Source organism: Pipra filicauda, unplaced genomic scaffold (genome assembly GCF_003945595.2).
Source record: "Pipra filicauda isolate LSUMZ 115617 unplaced genomic scaffold, ASM394559v2 scaffold297_size1274073_pilon, whole genome shotgun sequence".
NCBI classification, from domain to species: Eukaryota; Metazoa; Chordata; class Aves; order Passeriformes; family Pipridae; genus Pipra; species Pipra filicauda.
The window spans coordinates 93,741-112,360 of NW_024104417.1; the positions used below are offsets into that span (position 1 = coordinate 93,741).

Sequence of the window (18,620 nt, forward strand, 5' to 3'; positions counted from 1 at the left end):
GGAAGAAAGTGTGATAGATCCTTCCCTGCTAATAATAGCTTTAATAATGTTTAATGTACCTTGAAAAAGTAATTGGTTCAAATAAAACAAACTGGAATTTTAAGACAGTACCCTTTTTAATTGCACACCTTCCCATTATTGTATTTTTAGCAGAACTTCCATCTGAAATGAAACCTAACTAGGTTAAATCAAACAAGGAATATAAAAGATATTTTGCTTATTTTCATCATGAAGTCCTAAAAGACTGCAAAGACACAGTACCTGTAAAGAAAACAGTATTTCACTACCACATTTTGTATGTTAGATTCCACTTGGATTAAAATATTGAAGTTTTTAGCAGTGATTTTTTTCCCAGTATTTTTCCTCAGTTGGTGTGATCTCAAAATATATGCATGTAAGCTTTTCTAAATGCCTAGAACCCGTATTTGGCAGCTGAAAGAGACCCCCATCAAATCCAACACCAAAGAAGTAGCCCAATAACCATAACTGTGCTGGCAGTCCAAACAAAAGCAGTGGGAGTTGGACAATGCAAGAGGATTGCGGTCCTCATGAATGTGTTACAGCCTGGTCCTTCATGGGGACATCCTGCTCACACTGAAAGTTGCTGATATTATTGAACAGAGGACCTATAAAACTGTGGATACTGATGCTCCAGACACTGATGTTATCTGTATTTCCAGAACCTCCCTTTTCAGAGGCAATTATTCAGAGAAAGTTGAAATGTGACCATTACTGTTAGAGTAAAACTGCCAGCAAAGCACCAGCTATGACACCTATTTGGAGTCATCCTAATAGCAACAAAATGCAACTGGCTAGCCATGAAATGTGATGCACCTGAAATCAAAAGTCACCAAGAAATGCTAACCCACTCTGGCTCCCCTTGTACCAAGGCTGATATTAATGCATAGAATGATCCCTGATTTACATATGTAAAAGCGTGAAGTTTCCTAAGTTTTCTCTCCACAGCTGTTCATTTGCAGTCTGGCAACTCCTTAGAGTGAAATACACAGTATCACATATGACAAATTAGCAACAGCTCTCTGAATTTTCCTTTCCATTTAGTATCTTAGAGCTTTGCTTTTCCTGTAGAAAAAACAACATGAGAGATTTGCTAATGACTACGTGCATCTAGACATCCTCCCACCGCAACTGGCAGCAAAGGTCCCCTAGACTCCTTAAGAGAATAGGTCAGCTCATGGTGAGCATTGGTGAAGGCTCTATGTTACAATCAGAAGTCTGGCTCCCAACAGGTGTATGAGACTTATTGGAGTAACCTGAAATTCCTCAAGAAAAAAAAAACAACAGGGTGAACTCCATATCCGAACCAGGAGACAGATGTTTTTAAAATGTTTTCTTATGCCTCTACACTGCTCTGTGTGATGCACTGACTTCTAAGAGTAGTTTCACATCAGTTTGCATAGCCATAAAATATACGTGACAGGAAAGAGCAGAACATGGGACTACTGATGACTGTCCTAAAACCTCTGGGATACAAATGCTCCAGGGCATATGTACCTTATCTGTAGAGCATGAAAACTTGGGACACAGGCAGTGTTTAGTGACAAAATTCTACAGGTCTTGTTGAGGCTGAGGTCCCACTAGACCTGCAGAAAGGCTCATGGTAAGAGTCCAAGCAGTTTTCTTTTCAAGCATAAAAAGAGCACTAAACAGAAATGTACTTGAGACAATCTTCTCTTGTCAGCATGGCTGAGAAGAGAAACACAGATCTAACACCGTGTTAATGATCATTTGCAGTATGCAGAGCACTGACTTTCTTACCTCTGTGGCTGCAGAACTGCCACCTAGGTCGCGGGAGACAAAAAGGTTGACAATGGGCCTACTTATTCGCTGAGTTGCCAAAATTAATGCCAAAGGCCACCAGAAACTCAGCATCTTCCTTATCGTAGCTTCTCCCTGCAAGACAGAGTAAAAAAAAAATATAGTGTGTTTCGAAAAAAATACACAGCACAGGACCAAAAGCACAGAGAAAGGTTTTTTGCTTTTCCCACCCATTGTCAGTTTGGTACATTCATTTCAGTAATTTTCAACATGAAGAGCCTAAAATATTATCACTCATGTTATTAATACTGATTCCAAAGAAGATGTGTCATGGATCCCAATAAATAATGCATAAGGTATCTATCTGCATAATTTGTTCTGACTACCAGACAAAGCTACATGAAAACCAATATGACATTTGAGGAAAAAGAGAAATTTTGAGATCTTCTTCCATGTGAACTAAGGTGATCACTTAGTTCATGGTGTGGTATCTTACAGCTCAGTACAGAGATAGTCAGTAGACAGTACATCCATACCGTGGAAGGCACTGTCTAATGTGCACTGTTGCCAGAATAGTTTCTACCATGCCTCTTTAAGTGAGAATGCCTTTTCCTGCAGGACAGAGAGAAGGCCCTTCATGCACAGAAGTTTAATAGAGTATTATAACACAAAACCCCCCAAGGTCAAAATTATTGAGTTTGAAAAAGCACAAGTATTAAGACATACCCCCATTTCAGGCCCACTCCTGTCAGGAATAGCATCATGTATGTTCCTGTAGTATCCGAGGCATAATGTGGTACATCGCACAAGTGCTCCCATGTATAATGACAAGATTGGGATCAAGAGAGGCTCCCTGCACTCCAAGTGACTGTGAAGCAAAATGGCTACAAAAACAACCTGCAGAGTAAATAAATAAATTATTAATAATTTGTTTGTGTGTTTCTTTAGGGCCAACATATCTCCTGTCTTGATTCCTAGCTAGTCCACCTGAACCAACAACCATGCATGACTACAGTATCTATCTGACTTCGAGTTTATGGTATTAAAAACTTTAATGAGGATCCCCCAGCATTTGGTCATAAACATGAGAAGAACAAGAGTTAACTTCTTACTCTGTTGAACAGTACTTGAAGGTTGGGCAGGTGTCACACACTACGAGCCATAAATAGGAGAACGGTAGCATGAAAGTCTGGCAAGGTCTGGCAGCAAGCATGTGGCTGAGTGTCACCCTTTCCAGGAGAATGTGCTATTCTGATAGACGCTGAGGCTGAAGACATGCTTCTACAGCCAGTTTTTAAGCCCTACTATTTTTTTTTTTTTTTTTTTTGCTGGGGAGGCTAGTGGCAATTAAAAAGCCAGATGTTTTAACATATTCACTTCAACATTTAGGAGCAGGAAGTCTTATGTCAACCTAATTTTCTACTTTTTTGAATTAAATTTCAGTATTTCATTATTTGCTCTTCGGCTGAGTGCCACATTGATGTAAATGCAATGGAAACTTTTGGGCTACTGAACAGCTCACAAGACAGCCTCTTAAGACTGAGTGCTCAATCCATAAAATCCAAAGGCATTGATTAATATGATATTATTCTCTTTGTTAAGTACAGAGTGCTTACATGCCTGCTAAATTCCAAATGACTCTGGATGGGGAGCACAACTGGAAAGCCAACTGTGTTTGGTGTTGTGAAGAGCAGAATACCTGCTAGGACATGCTGGCATTCAACTGAATCACAAGAAATACAACACACATTGTTCAGGTGCAGGTTCTCTCCTTCATGGCGAGAGCTCAAGAAGTAGTTAAATAAAAACACACACTGCAAATATTTCTGAGGCAGGCCACAGGGCTTATGAAGGTTTGCAAAACTGCTGTTTTAAAACCTACAAAACCATTGTTTTTCAGAAAACAGAAGCAAAGTCAGTCACGAAGAGTGTGCATATGAAGCTAACCAAGGAGAACTGGCTACTGCCTGCGCACCTATTGCCTGTGTAGAGAACTGATGTAGCTGTAGAGAGTTCTGGGGTAGGGAGAGTCTCAATTTTTTGTCTTCTGGACTTACTCTTGCTCTGTGTAATATTTTGCTGAGAGAAGATGACAGGTGTCTTACTCTTCACAACCCTGGGCACCCCACTCACCAATCGCTGTGGAAAGGGCATGGCCAAAATAAGAATTTGTTTCCATATTTAGCTGTGTATGACCTGACATGCACCTAGGGCCAACAAACTTTGTAGATCACATCAGAACAAGAGTAGACCATGAGGGTTAAGGTAATTTACAGTAATTGGTATTATCTTCAGGGATTTAGTGCAGTACTGTAGTGCGGCAGACCTGCCAAACCTGCAGTAGACATTGACTGAATAGTTCAATCTCATTTATGGTTTTCTCATATTTAGTGGGAGGAAAATGTTACGGAAAATTGAACTAAGTGCTGTTGACTTTATATTTCCTCTGATGTTGTATTGTTTCACAGTCTTTCTAATCCAGTCATTACACAATTCAGCTGGTAATGGGGCAGTACAGCAACTGTACAGGTGCTGGGACTCTCCATTTTTTAATATTTTCCTATATGCTTTCGAAAGAGGGCTGTATATTGGTTCTCAAATGCTACAATACTGGCCATCAGGAGTGTATGAATGTTGTTTTTTCAGTGTGCCTAGTACGAAGCAACAGGATAGTTAACACCTCCCTCACAAATGAAAGCTCAAAAAACATTTGGTCTTCTCTGCATCCCTCAGAGGTTATCACCACAGACCCTTTCTGTTGCCGTTCTGAGCCTTCACTTTTTGGAACAGTAACAAGAACAGTGCTGTACTGGCAACCAAAAGATGGTTTATACTATTGCATTTCACTAGATTAGAGAGCATTTGCAAAACCAATGTGTAAACTGGAGAATCAAGCCTTCACCTCCCAACTCAGGAGTTCATTGCAACTGCGTGAAGGGTGAGGGAGAACATATAGGGGGAGAAATGTCTCTTTTAAAGCACTCCATCAGCCTCAGGACTGGCAGGAGCCAGCGGTCTCTTTGCCTGATCTTTCTTTTTCCCAGAGGTACACACGTATATATATACAACTTGTTTCTCAGCCATTATGAAACAGGGTTGTGGAAGTCCTGGAGGACATAACCCTTGCCCAAACAATCCTGGTTCCCTACTCCTGATGTTGGTTTGGGACTGACTTGATTGAGTCAAATGAGACTGTCCTAAATCCCAACTGTCAGCAAACAGCCTTTATGTGATGGAGAAACAGCTACAGAATAGTACGAAAGATTACTTCTTCTGGTATCTTGCTCACAAAGGAGAGAGAAGTCACAGAGAGACTATTTGTACAACAGATTTTCTGGTTAGGAAAGCATCTGGTTCATAATACAATGGGAACAGTGACTTCTAGGAGGAGCCTTTACCTGAGCTATGACATCTGAGATGGAGGCACATCCCACCAGGAAACTGTACTTGTGTTTCAGCAGAATCCCAGCATGGGTCCATGCCTAAAAAAAGCCAGAGAAAAGTTTGGGAACTGATTATGATGTTGTGAATGATTTCAAGTCCCAGAATACTATTTTCTGGTTGTTACATTGTACACAAGCAACCTGCAAAGCTCTTTTCCACCAGCAGTACCTGGTCTGAACCTGTGCAAACGTTAAGCCATTAATGCAGAGAAAGCACTGTTGCATTCAGTTCCTCATTGCCAGGGTTGACAGGGAGAATGGGAAAAATTTTATAGACTGTATAGAAATTTCTGAGTGATCTAATAAGAAACCACCCCTTCATAAATGAGATGCTGCATAGGATGAATTATCATAATATATAATCCAATGTATTCTCATTCACCGGCTGGATGCACCTCTTAAGTGTAATATTCATAGGTCCACTGAGTTATACTGTGTCCTGTCTGGAAGAGAAAATTTAATGATCCAACTTATTTTTATTGTCAGCTACTGTTTCAAGTAGATAAAGTGGTAGAGAAAGTGGTGGACGCATTGCCATGAGGTTCTCCTTTACCAGTTTTACACAGCAGAAGCATTAAAGGGAGGTGCCATGTTTTTATGTTGGCAGGCCATGAGCAGCAAGCCTGGTGATCTGGGAAGCAGCAGTGCACCCCATGTGGCTCTCTTGCCCAATCATTTGAGATATACTGAACTTAGCTGTGCTTGCAAAAACGGACAGTAAGAAATATCTTTCCAACAAATTTGTTTTGAGAAAATATTGACCTTATTCATTACAAGCTCTGCAAGTGATCTGGGAATGCATGGCAACTCTAAATCTTCCACTACAAATGGGAACGAGAAGTCTTATACAGAAAACCAGTGTAGCTCTTCACAAGATAACCAATGCTTTCCAACATGCACGTACAGTAGCTCTGACAAGACAGCTGAGGTTTTTGACATCTGTCATGACCTCTGGATGTTTAAAGTCCACCCAAATGATTTTTCCGCGTAGCAGGAGATGATGAGTTCGTAGGAGATGATGAGTTCAGGTATATCCAGAGTTATGGCTTGCAAAGGACATACCTTGCTTCTGCATACCTTCAGTTTCCCATCAGGTAACAGACTTCGTGAACTAAGGCCATAAAAAACGTTACATTAATATTAAAATTCAGTTCTGAATCAGGCACTCACCATGGCATCCATAAAAGGGAAGGCAGCAAGATAAAGGAAGGCCCTCCGAGTTTTACTTCCCACTGATTCATCCACATGGTGCAGCTTATTAATAATGTAATACCCCAAATCGCTATATGCTGTAGAGACACAAGAATACGAATGAAAAATAAAGATTACATATGAGCTCTGGGTGAGATATGCAGAAGTACCTGAAGGACTGTGATGCCTTGGAGCTCAGACACCCATCCACTTAGCAAACAGCTGCAAGGGCTTCAGGGTATTACAGCCTCTCCAGCTGCTGTTTATGACTAAGAAGTGCCCTCATGGTTCTTTTTAAAGTAACCTTTGGCAGAGGAGTGATAACAAATGGCTGGTTTGGAAGATGGGTATAGTAAGTGCCACATCTGTTTGCTAAACGAACACACTGGTACTCCAGAAAATCTACTGCTCCTTCATTAAATCAAGGCTCTTTGTTAGAAAAGCTGTTTTCACCAGGCATTGTGTATTTCATGGGATATAGTGCCTTATAAACGCTGAAACCATCTATTATCACTGCATTCTCTTGACATTACCTGTAAACCTGCTCAAAGCTGTAAAAGGATAGTATGATTTGTGAAGGCATGCAACAAATCACACTCATTATGCCTCTCCTTTACTCTGTCTAATGACCACCTCTGATGGGACCTGTCAGGGCACTGTGTGCTTTGCTGTCCAGTCCCTGGGCAGCCTTGATCAGCCTTAGTTTCTTTCCTTATCTACAGCCAACACCTCAGGAGCCACGAGCCAGAAAAGAGCATCTCTGGAAATCAGGGAGTTCCCACTTCTGATTGCCAGTATATTATTTCGCTGTCCTATTTCAACCCAAGACAAAAATTCTTAGTGTTGGGCAACACACCTCTTTCAAGGTCTTTCTTTCCAAGAAGTGTTGGGTTGAAGATAGCACAGATGCAGGGACTTGCCACACACCTCTCTAAAGAACTGTTTACGGTTCCATTAGCATCCATATTATCCAGCTGTTTTAATAACCTCCAAGTCCTCCCCATAGCAAGGAATAATGAAGAGCTAGCTGTGACTGGAGTCTCTCAACTATACAGACATATCTAATAGGCACAGTTAAATAATCCAAATAGTTTTTAACCTTTTATAGACTATGTTCTAGACCTGTGTATCATTACTTAATTTCCCTATACACTCGTAATAGCTGTTAAAAGAATGATTTGGCTGTAAAGTCAACCTCCCAAGACAAGTAATGGCAGAATTACTTGTGCCTGAGGAACCTTACCTCAGTTCTCTCCCACTTGTGTCTTTTCTAAGATAACTATTTCTAATGTGAACACTATCTGGTTTTTCATCTATAACAATTCTATTCTCTTCGTACAGATCTTCATATAGGGTATTTCAGGAAAGTTACCCTTTTCATGCATCAGGTCTCATAAATGGATTGACAAATGCTAGCACTAGTCATCCAATTCAATCTTCTTAGCCTGTCTCTCATAACTCATAAACAGTACTTGGAAGCAATTGAGGAGTTTCAGTCATCATTGTTTTGCAATGGCTTAGGGATACAGCAGTTAAATGATTAACAGAACTGAAAGGACTATTTAAGTCCAAATAAGACAGTGTAAATAACATAGTAGAATAGAAGGAGGTGGTATGATAGCATTGGGAACTGGCACAAGCCTCATTCCAGACAACCAGGCCTATATGTCTTCTGCCTGAGCTATGACTGTTACACCCACAGTCTCCGAGTTCACACAGTAAATCCCAAGTTGCTTAGCCATCTTCCTGGGGCACTCCCAGCCTTGTTTCCTTTTGAAGGAGGTTGAGGAAGAACTTTAAACCAAAACTCCAACCTTTCCTCAGTTCAGGGAGGCCAGTTTAGCTCCTTAAAGTGTTCAAGTGCTTGTTGCACTTCGGTCAAACATCAAGCACAGTCTCTTTTTATTTCCGCATGAGTACCCATGCACCAATCTTTGCTCAGTGTTTGGAAAACTCTCTGCTATGCATGGATTTTTGTGTGGTAAGTCCTTGTTGAAAGCTGCTTTTATGGCAGGGCAGTACATGGCCATTTCTGAATCGACTTATTTCAGTGAAGGAGAGGAATCTGGAAGGTGTGTGAGACAAGCCACATGTGAGGGTCAGATTCATTGAGCTGTCTCTTAGGTTCCATTAAGGTTGCTTTACACTTCTGCATAAAACCTTAAAAACTGCTGTAGGAAACACACCATCTTCTCCTCCACATAGGGACTGACAGAATCAGAGTCCAGGTGTTGAGGAAGCTGCTTCTGTGGAGAAGCCTCCTCAAGCACTGCCATTCTAGAAGCACAGCATGCTGCAGAAGTCACCCTCCATCCTCTCCATGAACTCTGCCTGTTTTACATGAGACTTTAAAAATGTTTAGAAAGTGAGCAATAAGTAACTTTTTTTGCTCTAAAAGCCATTGTGATGTTTAAATTTATTTTTTTTTTAAGTTTACTATCACGGAAAACTACTCTCACTTCTAGGAACAAACAATTCACCATAGGGTTGTAGTTTATTGACAAGGCACTCTCAATGGGACTTATACCATCACAGCCCACAGCACCACATTTTTAAAATTTCTAGGGATATCAGCACTGAGCTCTGTAAGCTTAGCTTTAGTATTTTTTTTCTCCCTCCATCAAAAAAAAGTCTAACTGCACTTTTTAATGTGAATTTGGTTTCAAAACCGTAATGGTTAAGCTTAAAACGTTATTTTCAAAATGGCCAACTATTTCATATGTCAGTGAAAGCAAACAGTTACTTTTGCTGGTGTCCATGAATGTTTCCCTCCTCAGAAAGAAGGACTCAGCAAGCTGAGTTTTACTAACAAATATACAGGCATGTGCCACTGAGCTGTGAATCAGGCAATTGCTGATGCAATTAGAACTTAACCTTGGCCAACCTTACAAACTTATTATGTAGAACAGTGCAAAATTAATAACATAGACCACAGAGCCAAAGAGTATTACATGAGTCTGAAGCAGATGGCGCTTCCCATTTCTTACATAATTTCAACCAAAACAGAGAAGTCCAACTCCAAGACAAGCTGCCTGTTTGCTCTCCCCTAATACCTAATTTATTTTGCTATGTGGATCAATTTTGCTACAGAAGTTAAGCAGGAATTCTTGCTTTTGGCTTTTCCAGTTGAGTTTTAAGACCCAGAAGCTTAAGAAATGACATTGAAAACTGTATACCTAATTGGATCTCCTCTTTCCTACACCAATTTCTCTAAGAAGCCAATCATTACCACATAAACTTCAGATATTTTTAAAACAACTGAACACACTCTTAATGATGCCAGCAGTCTCAGACAAATAGCTGTACTATAGTTATTTTGGAGCTGACTACTACTGAACATGTTATACTTCAATCATAAGGAAAAAAAAAGAAACTCTCATAGGAAGTGATACCATTTTCTTCCAGGCATGGAGCTACATGTCAGTACTAGCTTTACCACAGGAAAAAAAGAATCAAAAAAATGTTTTTGGGTTAAAGCATGTTCTAGACACATTCCATTTTCATACTTTGCTGCCAGTTTTAAAAATTAAGTCGGAGACTTTAGAAGTAAAAAATCTATTCTGCTACTTGTCAGAAAGATGGCTCACATGGTTAAAACTGGTGCTGATCAGGAGTTTCTCAATCACAATCACAGAATATTCTGAGTTGTAAGGGCACCACAGGCACCACTGAATTCAGCTCTTAAGACAATGGCCCATACGGGGATCAAGCCCATGACCTTGGTGGTATTAGCACCATGCTCTAACCTGAGCTAATTTGTTCAGCTAAGTGATTTGGGCAGATAGGAAAATATCAACATGAAAAAATAAAACTAAATAGCAAATCTTCATTTGGAGATGGCATAAGGTATATAGATTCCTTTATGTCTTTGATTACCCTGATCTAAAACAGAAGAAAAAGCCTGTGTCCCCCCTTGTGAAAGCCCAGATGATCAGAGCGTCTAAGGCTTTGTGTTTGGTTGGGGTTTTTTTTCTGCTTATTTTTACATGAATTAGAAAAAAAACAAAACAGTTTGGGAGCATCTCAATGCAGACTGATTACTGCAATCACCTTTTTCCATGCTCAGCTCTAGTTCCAAAATTCCATTAGTTGATTTTCCCAAATCTATCAATGACAGTTGGTATCTGAAATATCTTCAGATAAGCCAGCATCTCATGAGTGTCAAAATTTGGCTGTTTTAAATAAAACAGTCATTGTATCCAAAAGTGCTTTGGTGTTAGGCTTTCTTCCTTTGCCCCGAGTATCTTCCTGAGAAGAAACTGCCCCTGCTGTGGAAGAAGGGTTGGGGCAGCCAGGGAAGCATGTTACTGCTTTAACAATGGCCATGTGAAGATGCTGAAGCAGGACAAATTTTTTTAATGAATAACATTTTAATTTTATTTGGGGGAGGGAGGAAGGCAAATCTGGATTATATTCTGATTTGTGCTCCTGTCATTTTTTTCCAGGGCAAAATGTTCAGTGTGAGCCAGTACAGTGGGCACATTTGAACAAGACTGATTGGAAAAAAACCCTCAGCTTGTCATAACCCACTCTGTAACTCCTAGTCTCTAGAAAATTCCGGTAGTGTTACACAGGAATTGGTGAGATTACACCTATGTCTCACTTCTTATGCAGATCTTTCATGTACATACAGTGACTATGCATGTGGGAAGTTCAAAAGGATCAGTGGGATTATCAGAAACTGCTAAATTTTCCCCTGTGCAATCTATGCTGGAGTGGCCTATGCCCACTAGCCTATTAGTAATAAATGGGCACAAAACAAATCACTCATATGTCTTGTCCATCCAATCTGCTATAGATTACTAAAGTTAATTTATACTAAAGTTTACTGGTTACTAAAGTTCCAACCATTTTCTCCTGGTGATGACCATGATCTCTCATGTAGTTTTCAATCAGGTGTAGTGGGCACCAATTAAGGATGTCTGCTTAAGCAAAGAGGATGTTTGCTCTAAATAACTTCTGCCTTGTCATTTCCAGAACCTCAGAGAGTTATTCAAGAGGAAATAAAATTTCTCAGTATACTATTTCTCAGTAACCTAGTGAAAAGTTGAACAATGCTGTTTTATTGCCAAAGAAAATGTGCATGTCCTTCATGACACTGGTGTTAAAAGGACTCACTTAGTTTGAAGGGCTTGCAAGCAACACTAAGAAATGCATTATGTTAGCATAAAGTTATATAAATTACTTTTCTCCTCTGTCAAGCTGGCAATTTAGTAAGATATCAAAAATATACAAAGACAGGCTTAGCATCTTGAATCCCTTCTCTTACAGCCACCAAAATGCCAATCTCTGAAATAATGAGACACTTTAGACTCTGGCTACACAGTGAACTTCCCACCAGGAAACCCTAAATGGCAGCAGTATCTACCCCCAAAATAGCTCAATGGAAGGAAGGCAGCATACTATCTTCTATTTCCAGATGACACCTGAAACAGCAAATCCAGGAATACTGTACTGACCAAGGTTTGCAGCAGCATTATAAGTGGGATGAGAATATAGTTTCAGATCCCTTCAGTCAACTTGGTTCTCGGTTCTTACTGATACCTGTACAGGGAAGTGATAGGAACTGTTGGTGAGGACTTTGCAGATGTTCATAGGAATGTGGTGGGGACCCAGAGCTTGCAACTGTGAGTTCGAGTAGTTTAGCTCAGCCAGTCACTCCCATAGAGGATTGTGTGAGGCCCAGAGGGGAAGCAGTAGTGGGGAGTTGGTGCTGAAGCAATGAAGCATGAGTCAGGTGGGTGAGACAGTCTGTTTTGATATTTTAAATGAGTAGAGGTTGCTGTTTGTGAAGAGCTGTGTGTGTAGACTGCAAATAGTCTCTATCGCAGTTGGAAATGTGGTGATTCATTGTGGTCAATGTGTTTCTACCACCACTTGTTTTCTTCCTTCTGACTTTTGGTACTCTGTATTTCATCAGGCTTTTTGTTTCCTGTTTCTTCCTGGGCTTTGACAGTCCACAGCAGATAGTCATGTCATCTTCCTTAGCCCTATATTCATGGCATGTAGAAGAAATTCAGTCCCCTGAGTGTTGTTTGTTTCTCTTTTTCATCCACCGAGCATCAGTACCCTGTATTTGTGTCTCCTGTAGATTAGCCTGTGATAGGCTTGTAGCTGCTGGGGAGTAGTTGCAGGTCCTAGGAGGCTGCCTGTCACTGAACTCCTTCTCTTCCTCCTGCTAGGCAGGCTGTGCATCTGTGGGTCAGAGCAGAATAATCAGGATTTGAAACAGGTTCAAAGGAAACTTGGAACATAAAACTTGGCAACGTCGCCCAGGCAATTGGTGCTAGAATCTGACTAACTCCATTCTCTCGGGCGCTCTGCCAGTCTCTGCTGTGGCCTTTGCATACTTTCAGGCATAGGCAAGTTAAAATACTAAAAAATATTTTGCAGTCTGTCACCATAAGCAGCTGAAAGATTGTGTGCAGCCCTTTAATTCAGGACTTTAAAGCATGGCAAGCACAGCCTCCTTTTTTTCCCCCAGTATCTGCAGAGGGCATTTCAGAAGTTCTAAACTTCCAGGCAAAGGCAAGAAACTTATCTGGCAGATTTTCCAACCGTTGTTCCAAACATCTCCTTTCAATAAGAAGTCCCACATGGAAAATCCAGTTATGTCTTTCACCTGGAAATTTGACAGTTATACTTTAAATTTTGTTAAAATCTATCCTAGCTTAAAATAAAATACTGAATGACTAGAAAATAATTTTTTATCCAGCTGGTAAAGCCTAAAATTTTGACCAGCACTGGCAGGAAAGCAAGTGAGCAACTAGAAGAGCAGCTCTGGGGGCTGAAGAAACATTCCAAGCAAAGAAACATGAGTGCCAAATGTACAAATGGCCCAAAGTTTATAATACTGACTCAATAAAGCAGTCTCAAATATCAACATATTGAGGAAGTGACCAATCGCTTTCAGTGAATTAAATTAACTTGAATGCAGGTATTCAGCTTATAAAATTAGCATGAGCTTATCCCTGGTACAGAGTTGCCATGCCTAGTGAGCCATTATTGTAAGCATTTATTGTGACCATAACATGGAGCAAAGGTAAATAGCACAGGGCTCTCGTATCAGTGGTGGAATAAGCGATGTGATAGTCAACAAACTGTAGTGCTTGGGAGGCACATAAAGCTGGTGACTATAGCTGACAGCCTGTTAAAGGATAAGAGCAGAGGGCATTTGAATTTACCAGATTTACCTACTCAGGCAGGAACTGAAATAGTCCTATTCTAGTCTAGTCTAGTCTACTCTAGTCTAGTCTCTTTAACACTATAGGTTGAACAGCAACACATGTTGCTCTTGAGATACTAAGAGACTGACAATTAATGGTGCCTCACTTCCAGGCCACTCTGTGATTTCATAGCAATTCAGGATATTGCCATTACACTTGCATTTCCCATTTTTCTGTGATGGAATGGCCCCCTACTGCTGGTCATCCAATTCAACACTACTGCCTGTCAACCGACACGAGGCTCCATAGGCTGTCACATTACTTCCTCCCTCCCACCCCTTAGAACTCTCAGCTTTTGGGATTTTACCTGCTCAGTGCAATGCCCTTTCTGCTTCTTCCTCCAGCATCTCCTGCTCCTCCTTGCTGAGGTCCAGAGATTTCGGCTCTGTAGACTGAGCCAGAAGGTGCAGAGAATCCGGTGCAGTTTTTGGAGAGGATGAAGTTAAAAGTCTTCCAAGTCACGTGACTTTTTATTGCTGTGGCTGATGCTTGAGCTGATATCCCATTTCTCCAGGCTCTCAGAAACTGGCAAATTCTGTGACTGCCTTACTTTTTACATTCAGTTCATGTTTGCTTGTGTATTTTCTTTGTTTCAGAGTCAGAGTACACTCAGGGAGCTGGCCTCAGTTTGGTATAAAGTGCTCTTATTAACTACTTCCTCCCTTACAGATTAATTATTCAACAGAAGTGGACGATGACTAGCAGTAGTAGAGAGTAATACCTGATATTTTAATGAGCATGCTGGCACTTACTTGCTTCGAGTTTTGTACTGTAAGTAGCAAAGGGATTGGTACAGAGGGAGTACACTGACAATGCTACCAAGAACTGACAGACAGCCCTACCAAGCACACCTTAAAACCCTGCCAAACCCATTCCAGCAGATACTGCTAGTTGATCATCATTACCTAACAGTAACACTGAGCTATCAGCTTCAGGCAACCTGTCAACCTAGCCAAAGATTTGCTCACACACCTGACTGAAAGAGATCAGCAGCATGTTCAGCTGCTAGGCAGGAGAGCCCTGTGGGTGGAATCTGATCCTTAACAATTTGTTTAAAAGGTAATAAAAATCGTGTGGACGGGCATGATACCAGCCCAAGAGATTTCATCTCTTTTACATCTCCTGTTGCACTTACAAATGAAATATTAAGCCTACACATTAATCAGTTTGAAGAACAGGCAAGGGAAGCAAATGAAATGACACAACTACATGTGAAGTGACCTTACCTATTAAGGTATGAAATATAGCAGCTACAGCGCCAGCCACAACCATGCACAAAACTGCTTTGGTCCTGTCTCGCTTGCTGTTCACAAACACCAGACCTACATTTTTGAAGTCACTCATTGGACCCGTGAAGAACTTCATCAGGGAGTATGCCAGCCCATAGCTGGCCAACATTTCCACAGCATCTTCCTTGACAGCAGCAATGCCCCTATTCAAGGCCTGTGGAAACAAAAAAAGAGCAAATAATGTAGCACATGTGGAAGTATACCAAACACAGTTTTCTGCATCTGGTTTCTGAAGTAACAAGCAAGTACAGCTGTCATTGTTTTCATCCCAAGCTGGAGTTTATTTCTCTGGATTCAGCAGGAGTAGCTTGTGACCTGTTACGCAGGTAAAACAATTTAATATAGACTAAATTCAAGTCGAGTTGAAGATAAGGTAAATATCTGTCTCTAAAGTGTATAACGGAACTCTTGCTACACCAGAAGTCAGTCTCTTCCCTTTTTAGAATAATTTTATGACCTACTAATAATCACAGATGATACAAGATCACTGAAATATCGCTTTGAGGCCTCAGCCCTGATTTGAACAAAGCACGGTACTTGCAGGTCATCTTTAAAGGTAAAAACTCTGACATTATTAACTGTTCAAAGTTCAGGAGCTCAAAAGTTTTTTTCAGTGTAACAAGCTTTTTACAACAGCACATGTAATTGTTCTTAATAGCTAATATTAGTCTATGATTTTTATTATGAAATGAGGCCAAATATGCCCATGATTAAACATAACTGATATCCTTTCATCTATTTTACAAGGTTCTGATACTATATTCATTTACATCTCCTTGTAGCATATTTAGAAAGAAATACAGCACATATCTTTTAAGACATATTCAGGTACAACTAACATACTAATTCATTCTAGGTCCGTATTTAGGAAATGTCTGCCAATGAATCAGAGAGAATTAGATGGATTATTTTTATAACTGAGGTGAACCATATTAAAAATGTGTAACATTCCTTCAGATTCCATCTTGAACAAAAATGCTTCTCAAATATTGAATAAAAATGACAGAATGATAGATTTTATCTGCAGTGTGACAGCATCAATCATCTAGTACACCCAGCAAACTGTTAAAACAAGATTAGATTCAAAAAGCATGAAGGATGAAATATGACTTGTTTTAACAAGTATTTAGCTCCTGTGGGTTACAGCTGATGCATGCTGACAGGGCCATGACAATGAGACCAATCAGGAACATCTTGCCAACCCACCTCAGTCTGTCCACTTACACAGCCATCCTATTACCACTTTACCTGAATGAACAAACCAGGCAGAGTATCATCACGTAACTGTGGTAAAGTCCTTCCATTTCAAATGTAAGCATAGCCTTTTTATTGCAGTCTTTTGACTTTTTTTCCCTTCCAAAGACCATACAAGCAAGCAACTCCTACTGACTTCAAAAGAAACTGCATCCGTGAAGCAGAAATGAGCATTTTTCCTACTGCTCTTTTCCACTCTTCCTGTGAGACATGATTAATATTTGAAACTAAAGCTGCACTGTCAAAATAGCAAAAAAGCCATAGAAAATACCACCTTCTCCATCCTTGATGCCTGCCAAATCTCCCTCCTGTAATATGCTCTGACCTGAATGCCTGAGGCTCCAAATGTTTTCATCGGTCTTGCTTCAGTTTGTTCCTTCCTGAAAACACCACGTGTTAGATATGGAATAACTGCAACTCCTCTATGTAACCTCTCCTGGGATATAGATAATTCCATCTACTGCACTGGTATCAATTCAAATTATATTTAATCTGCAGACGCCAAAACCACTAGTGGGTTCACAAAACTGCATTCAAACAATTTGTGGAAGACTGTAGCCTCTGAAGTGAATAGTCAAGTTTAGCTGGATGATGTCATAATTGGTATTAAGGTGTATACAATTTTTTAATTTAAACTTCCTAGAGATGCTGAATCTCTCAGTTGTTGTTACCAGTAACAGGCAAATAGCCTTAGATTATGACAAATAAAAGGTTCCTTCATCATGGCTCTTCCCTTCTCTTTTCTTCTGTCAAAAGTGAAATCTTTCTGGCAGCTTCAACTTAAAGAGAAACAGCTAACCAATTTCAGGCAGTCTAATTTAAAAGCTTCTTGTCACATGTAAACAGCTGAATTATTTCCAGCACAGTTTCAAAAGCACAAGTGCTTCCTTCCTGCTTTGTACAACTACAGAATACCAGAGTCTGTGGAGGATGGTAATCCACTTCTGACAAGGCCATGGGATAACCTGGCTTTAAGAAATAACATTCTGTCAAGAGGCATGGCACTATGATGCCTGTGCAGAGAGACAAATCTTTGCCTAGCACAGACCTCATGCCAGTGAAAACAGTTCCATATGAATTTGGCTCCGGGGTAACTAAGTTTTCCCACATAAGCAGGACAGACAGAAAGACTTGAGCATTCCTTTTTCTCTCCCTCTCTGGTTTTACTGGTCTTTTTTGTATGAACAAATGACAGCCAAGTAGGTAACTTCCTGAGTAATCTTCCCTGGAGACACCCTATGTACCAGGTAAGGTAAACTGGCAAAACACAAAAGGGACTGCTCTAAGAGGAATGTTGCCATTAATTTATACTCCTGTGGAATGCCTGGCTGACATGACGAAATACTCTAGAGGCTAGTGCTGAAAAAGCAATCCTCCTAAGTGCTTCTATGGAAAGATCCTTAGGAAATGAACAGTCAATAGGCCTGTGTACAGATGGTTTAGCTTCTGTAGTCTTTTCCTTTTTCACTTTTAGATGACAATGTAAAAGGCTCTTCATCCTCAACTTTCAAACACTATAAGAAAACTTGTGTAGCTTTTCTACCCCATGTACCTTTGAATATCTTTGCTGCTGAAGCTGCTGATGTCATATTTAATATCCTTAAACCCACAAGAAATCCCAGATAATTGATAAAGCTGCTTCGGGGTGCAATATGAAAGATGCAGGCATTTGATCTTTCATGGCATGCCACCCATGCAGTTGGTAATCTTACAGTCTAATTTCCTGTTAGAGTTCCAATTAAATCTGTCATAAAGGAAGACAATATAAACTAGGGCAAGGTCTTCACTTTTTAATCTGACTCTATTTTGTATGCTTTTTGTGTGAACAAAAAATCAATAACAAAGGTTCATCACTAGCATCTGTATTCACAAGAGAGCATAACTTCACAAAGATCTGTGTAGCTTGTCAATGAAATCACACAGAACTAGGTAGTAATAATACTAATGACAATATTTAATACAACCATGTAGCTTGATCATACATATTTCAGATGTCAGCCTATTTTGAGATGGCTTATTCACACCAAAATTGATGGGATAACTAGGAAATCCAGATGCTGGAAGACAGACTATTGTTGACATCACCTTCTCCTGAGTTCTTAATGAACCACTGAACATAATACAGTACTAGGTGAAAGTGTCACAGTGAAGTGCAATTCTTCACACGTGATTAAAACCAAGCCACAGATACTGGTGACCCTTCTTTTAGAAATAACAGGAAAAAAACCATAGAACACTTTCAGGCACAGCACAGTCTGGTAAGTACATGGACAAGTTAGTTGAAATAAGTCATATTCCTAAAATACTTCTCAAAAAGGCAGACACCAAGATCTACAGTTACTTCTATACAATGTCTTTCTATAACACATTACATTAACACTAGAAAGATGAAATCTTTACTAGAGGACATGGTAACAACCCTTTGAGCCTTTTTTTAA

General features: G+C 40.1%; 1 protein-coding gene across 1 annotated transcript in view; it reads right to left on the bottom strand.

Annotated features, from left to right (window-relative positions):
• The window catches only part of ANKH (ANKH inorganic pyrophosphate transport regulator), a 104,811-nt gene that overhangs the window by 32,973 nt on the left and 53,218 nt on the right, over positions 1-18,620 (bottom strand). The window contains exons 2-6 of the mRNA XM_027739006.2: positions 14,866-15,082; positions 6,393-6,511; positions 5,178-5,261; positions 2,506-2,676; positions 1,780-1,914 (exon numbers count right to left, since the gene is read on the bottom strand). Coding sequence (XP_027594807.1) covers positions 1,780-1,914; positions 2,506-2,676; positions 5,178-5,261; positions 6,393-6,511; positions 14,866-15,082 — 726 coding nt within the window. The remainder of the gene's footprint in view (positions 1-1,779; positions 1,915-2,505; positions 2,677-5,177; positions 5,262-6,392; positions 6,512-14,865; positions 15,083-18,620) is intronic.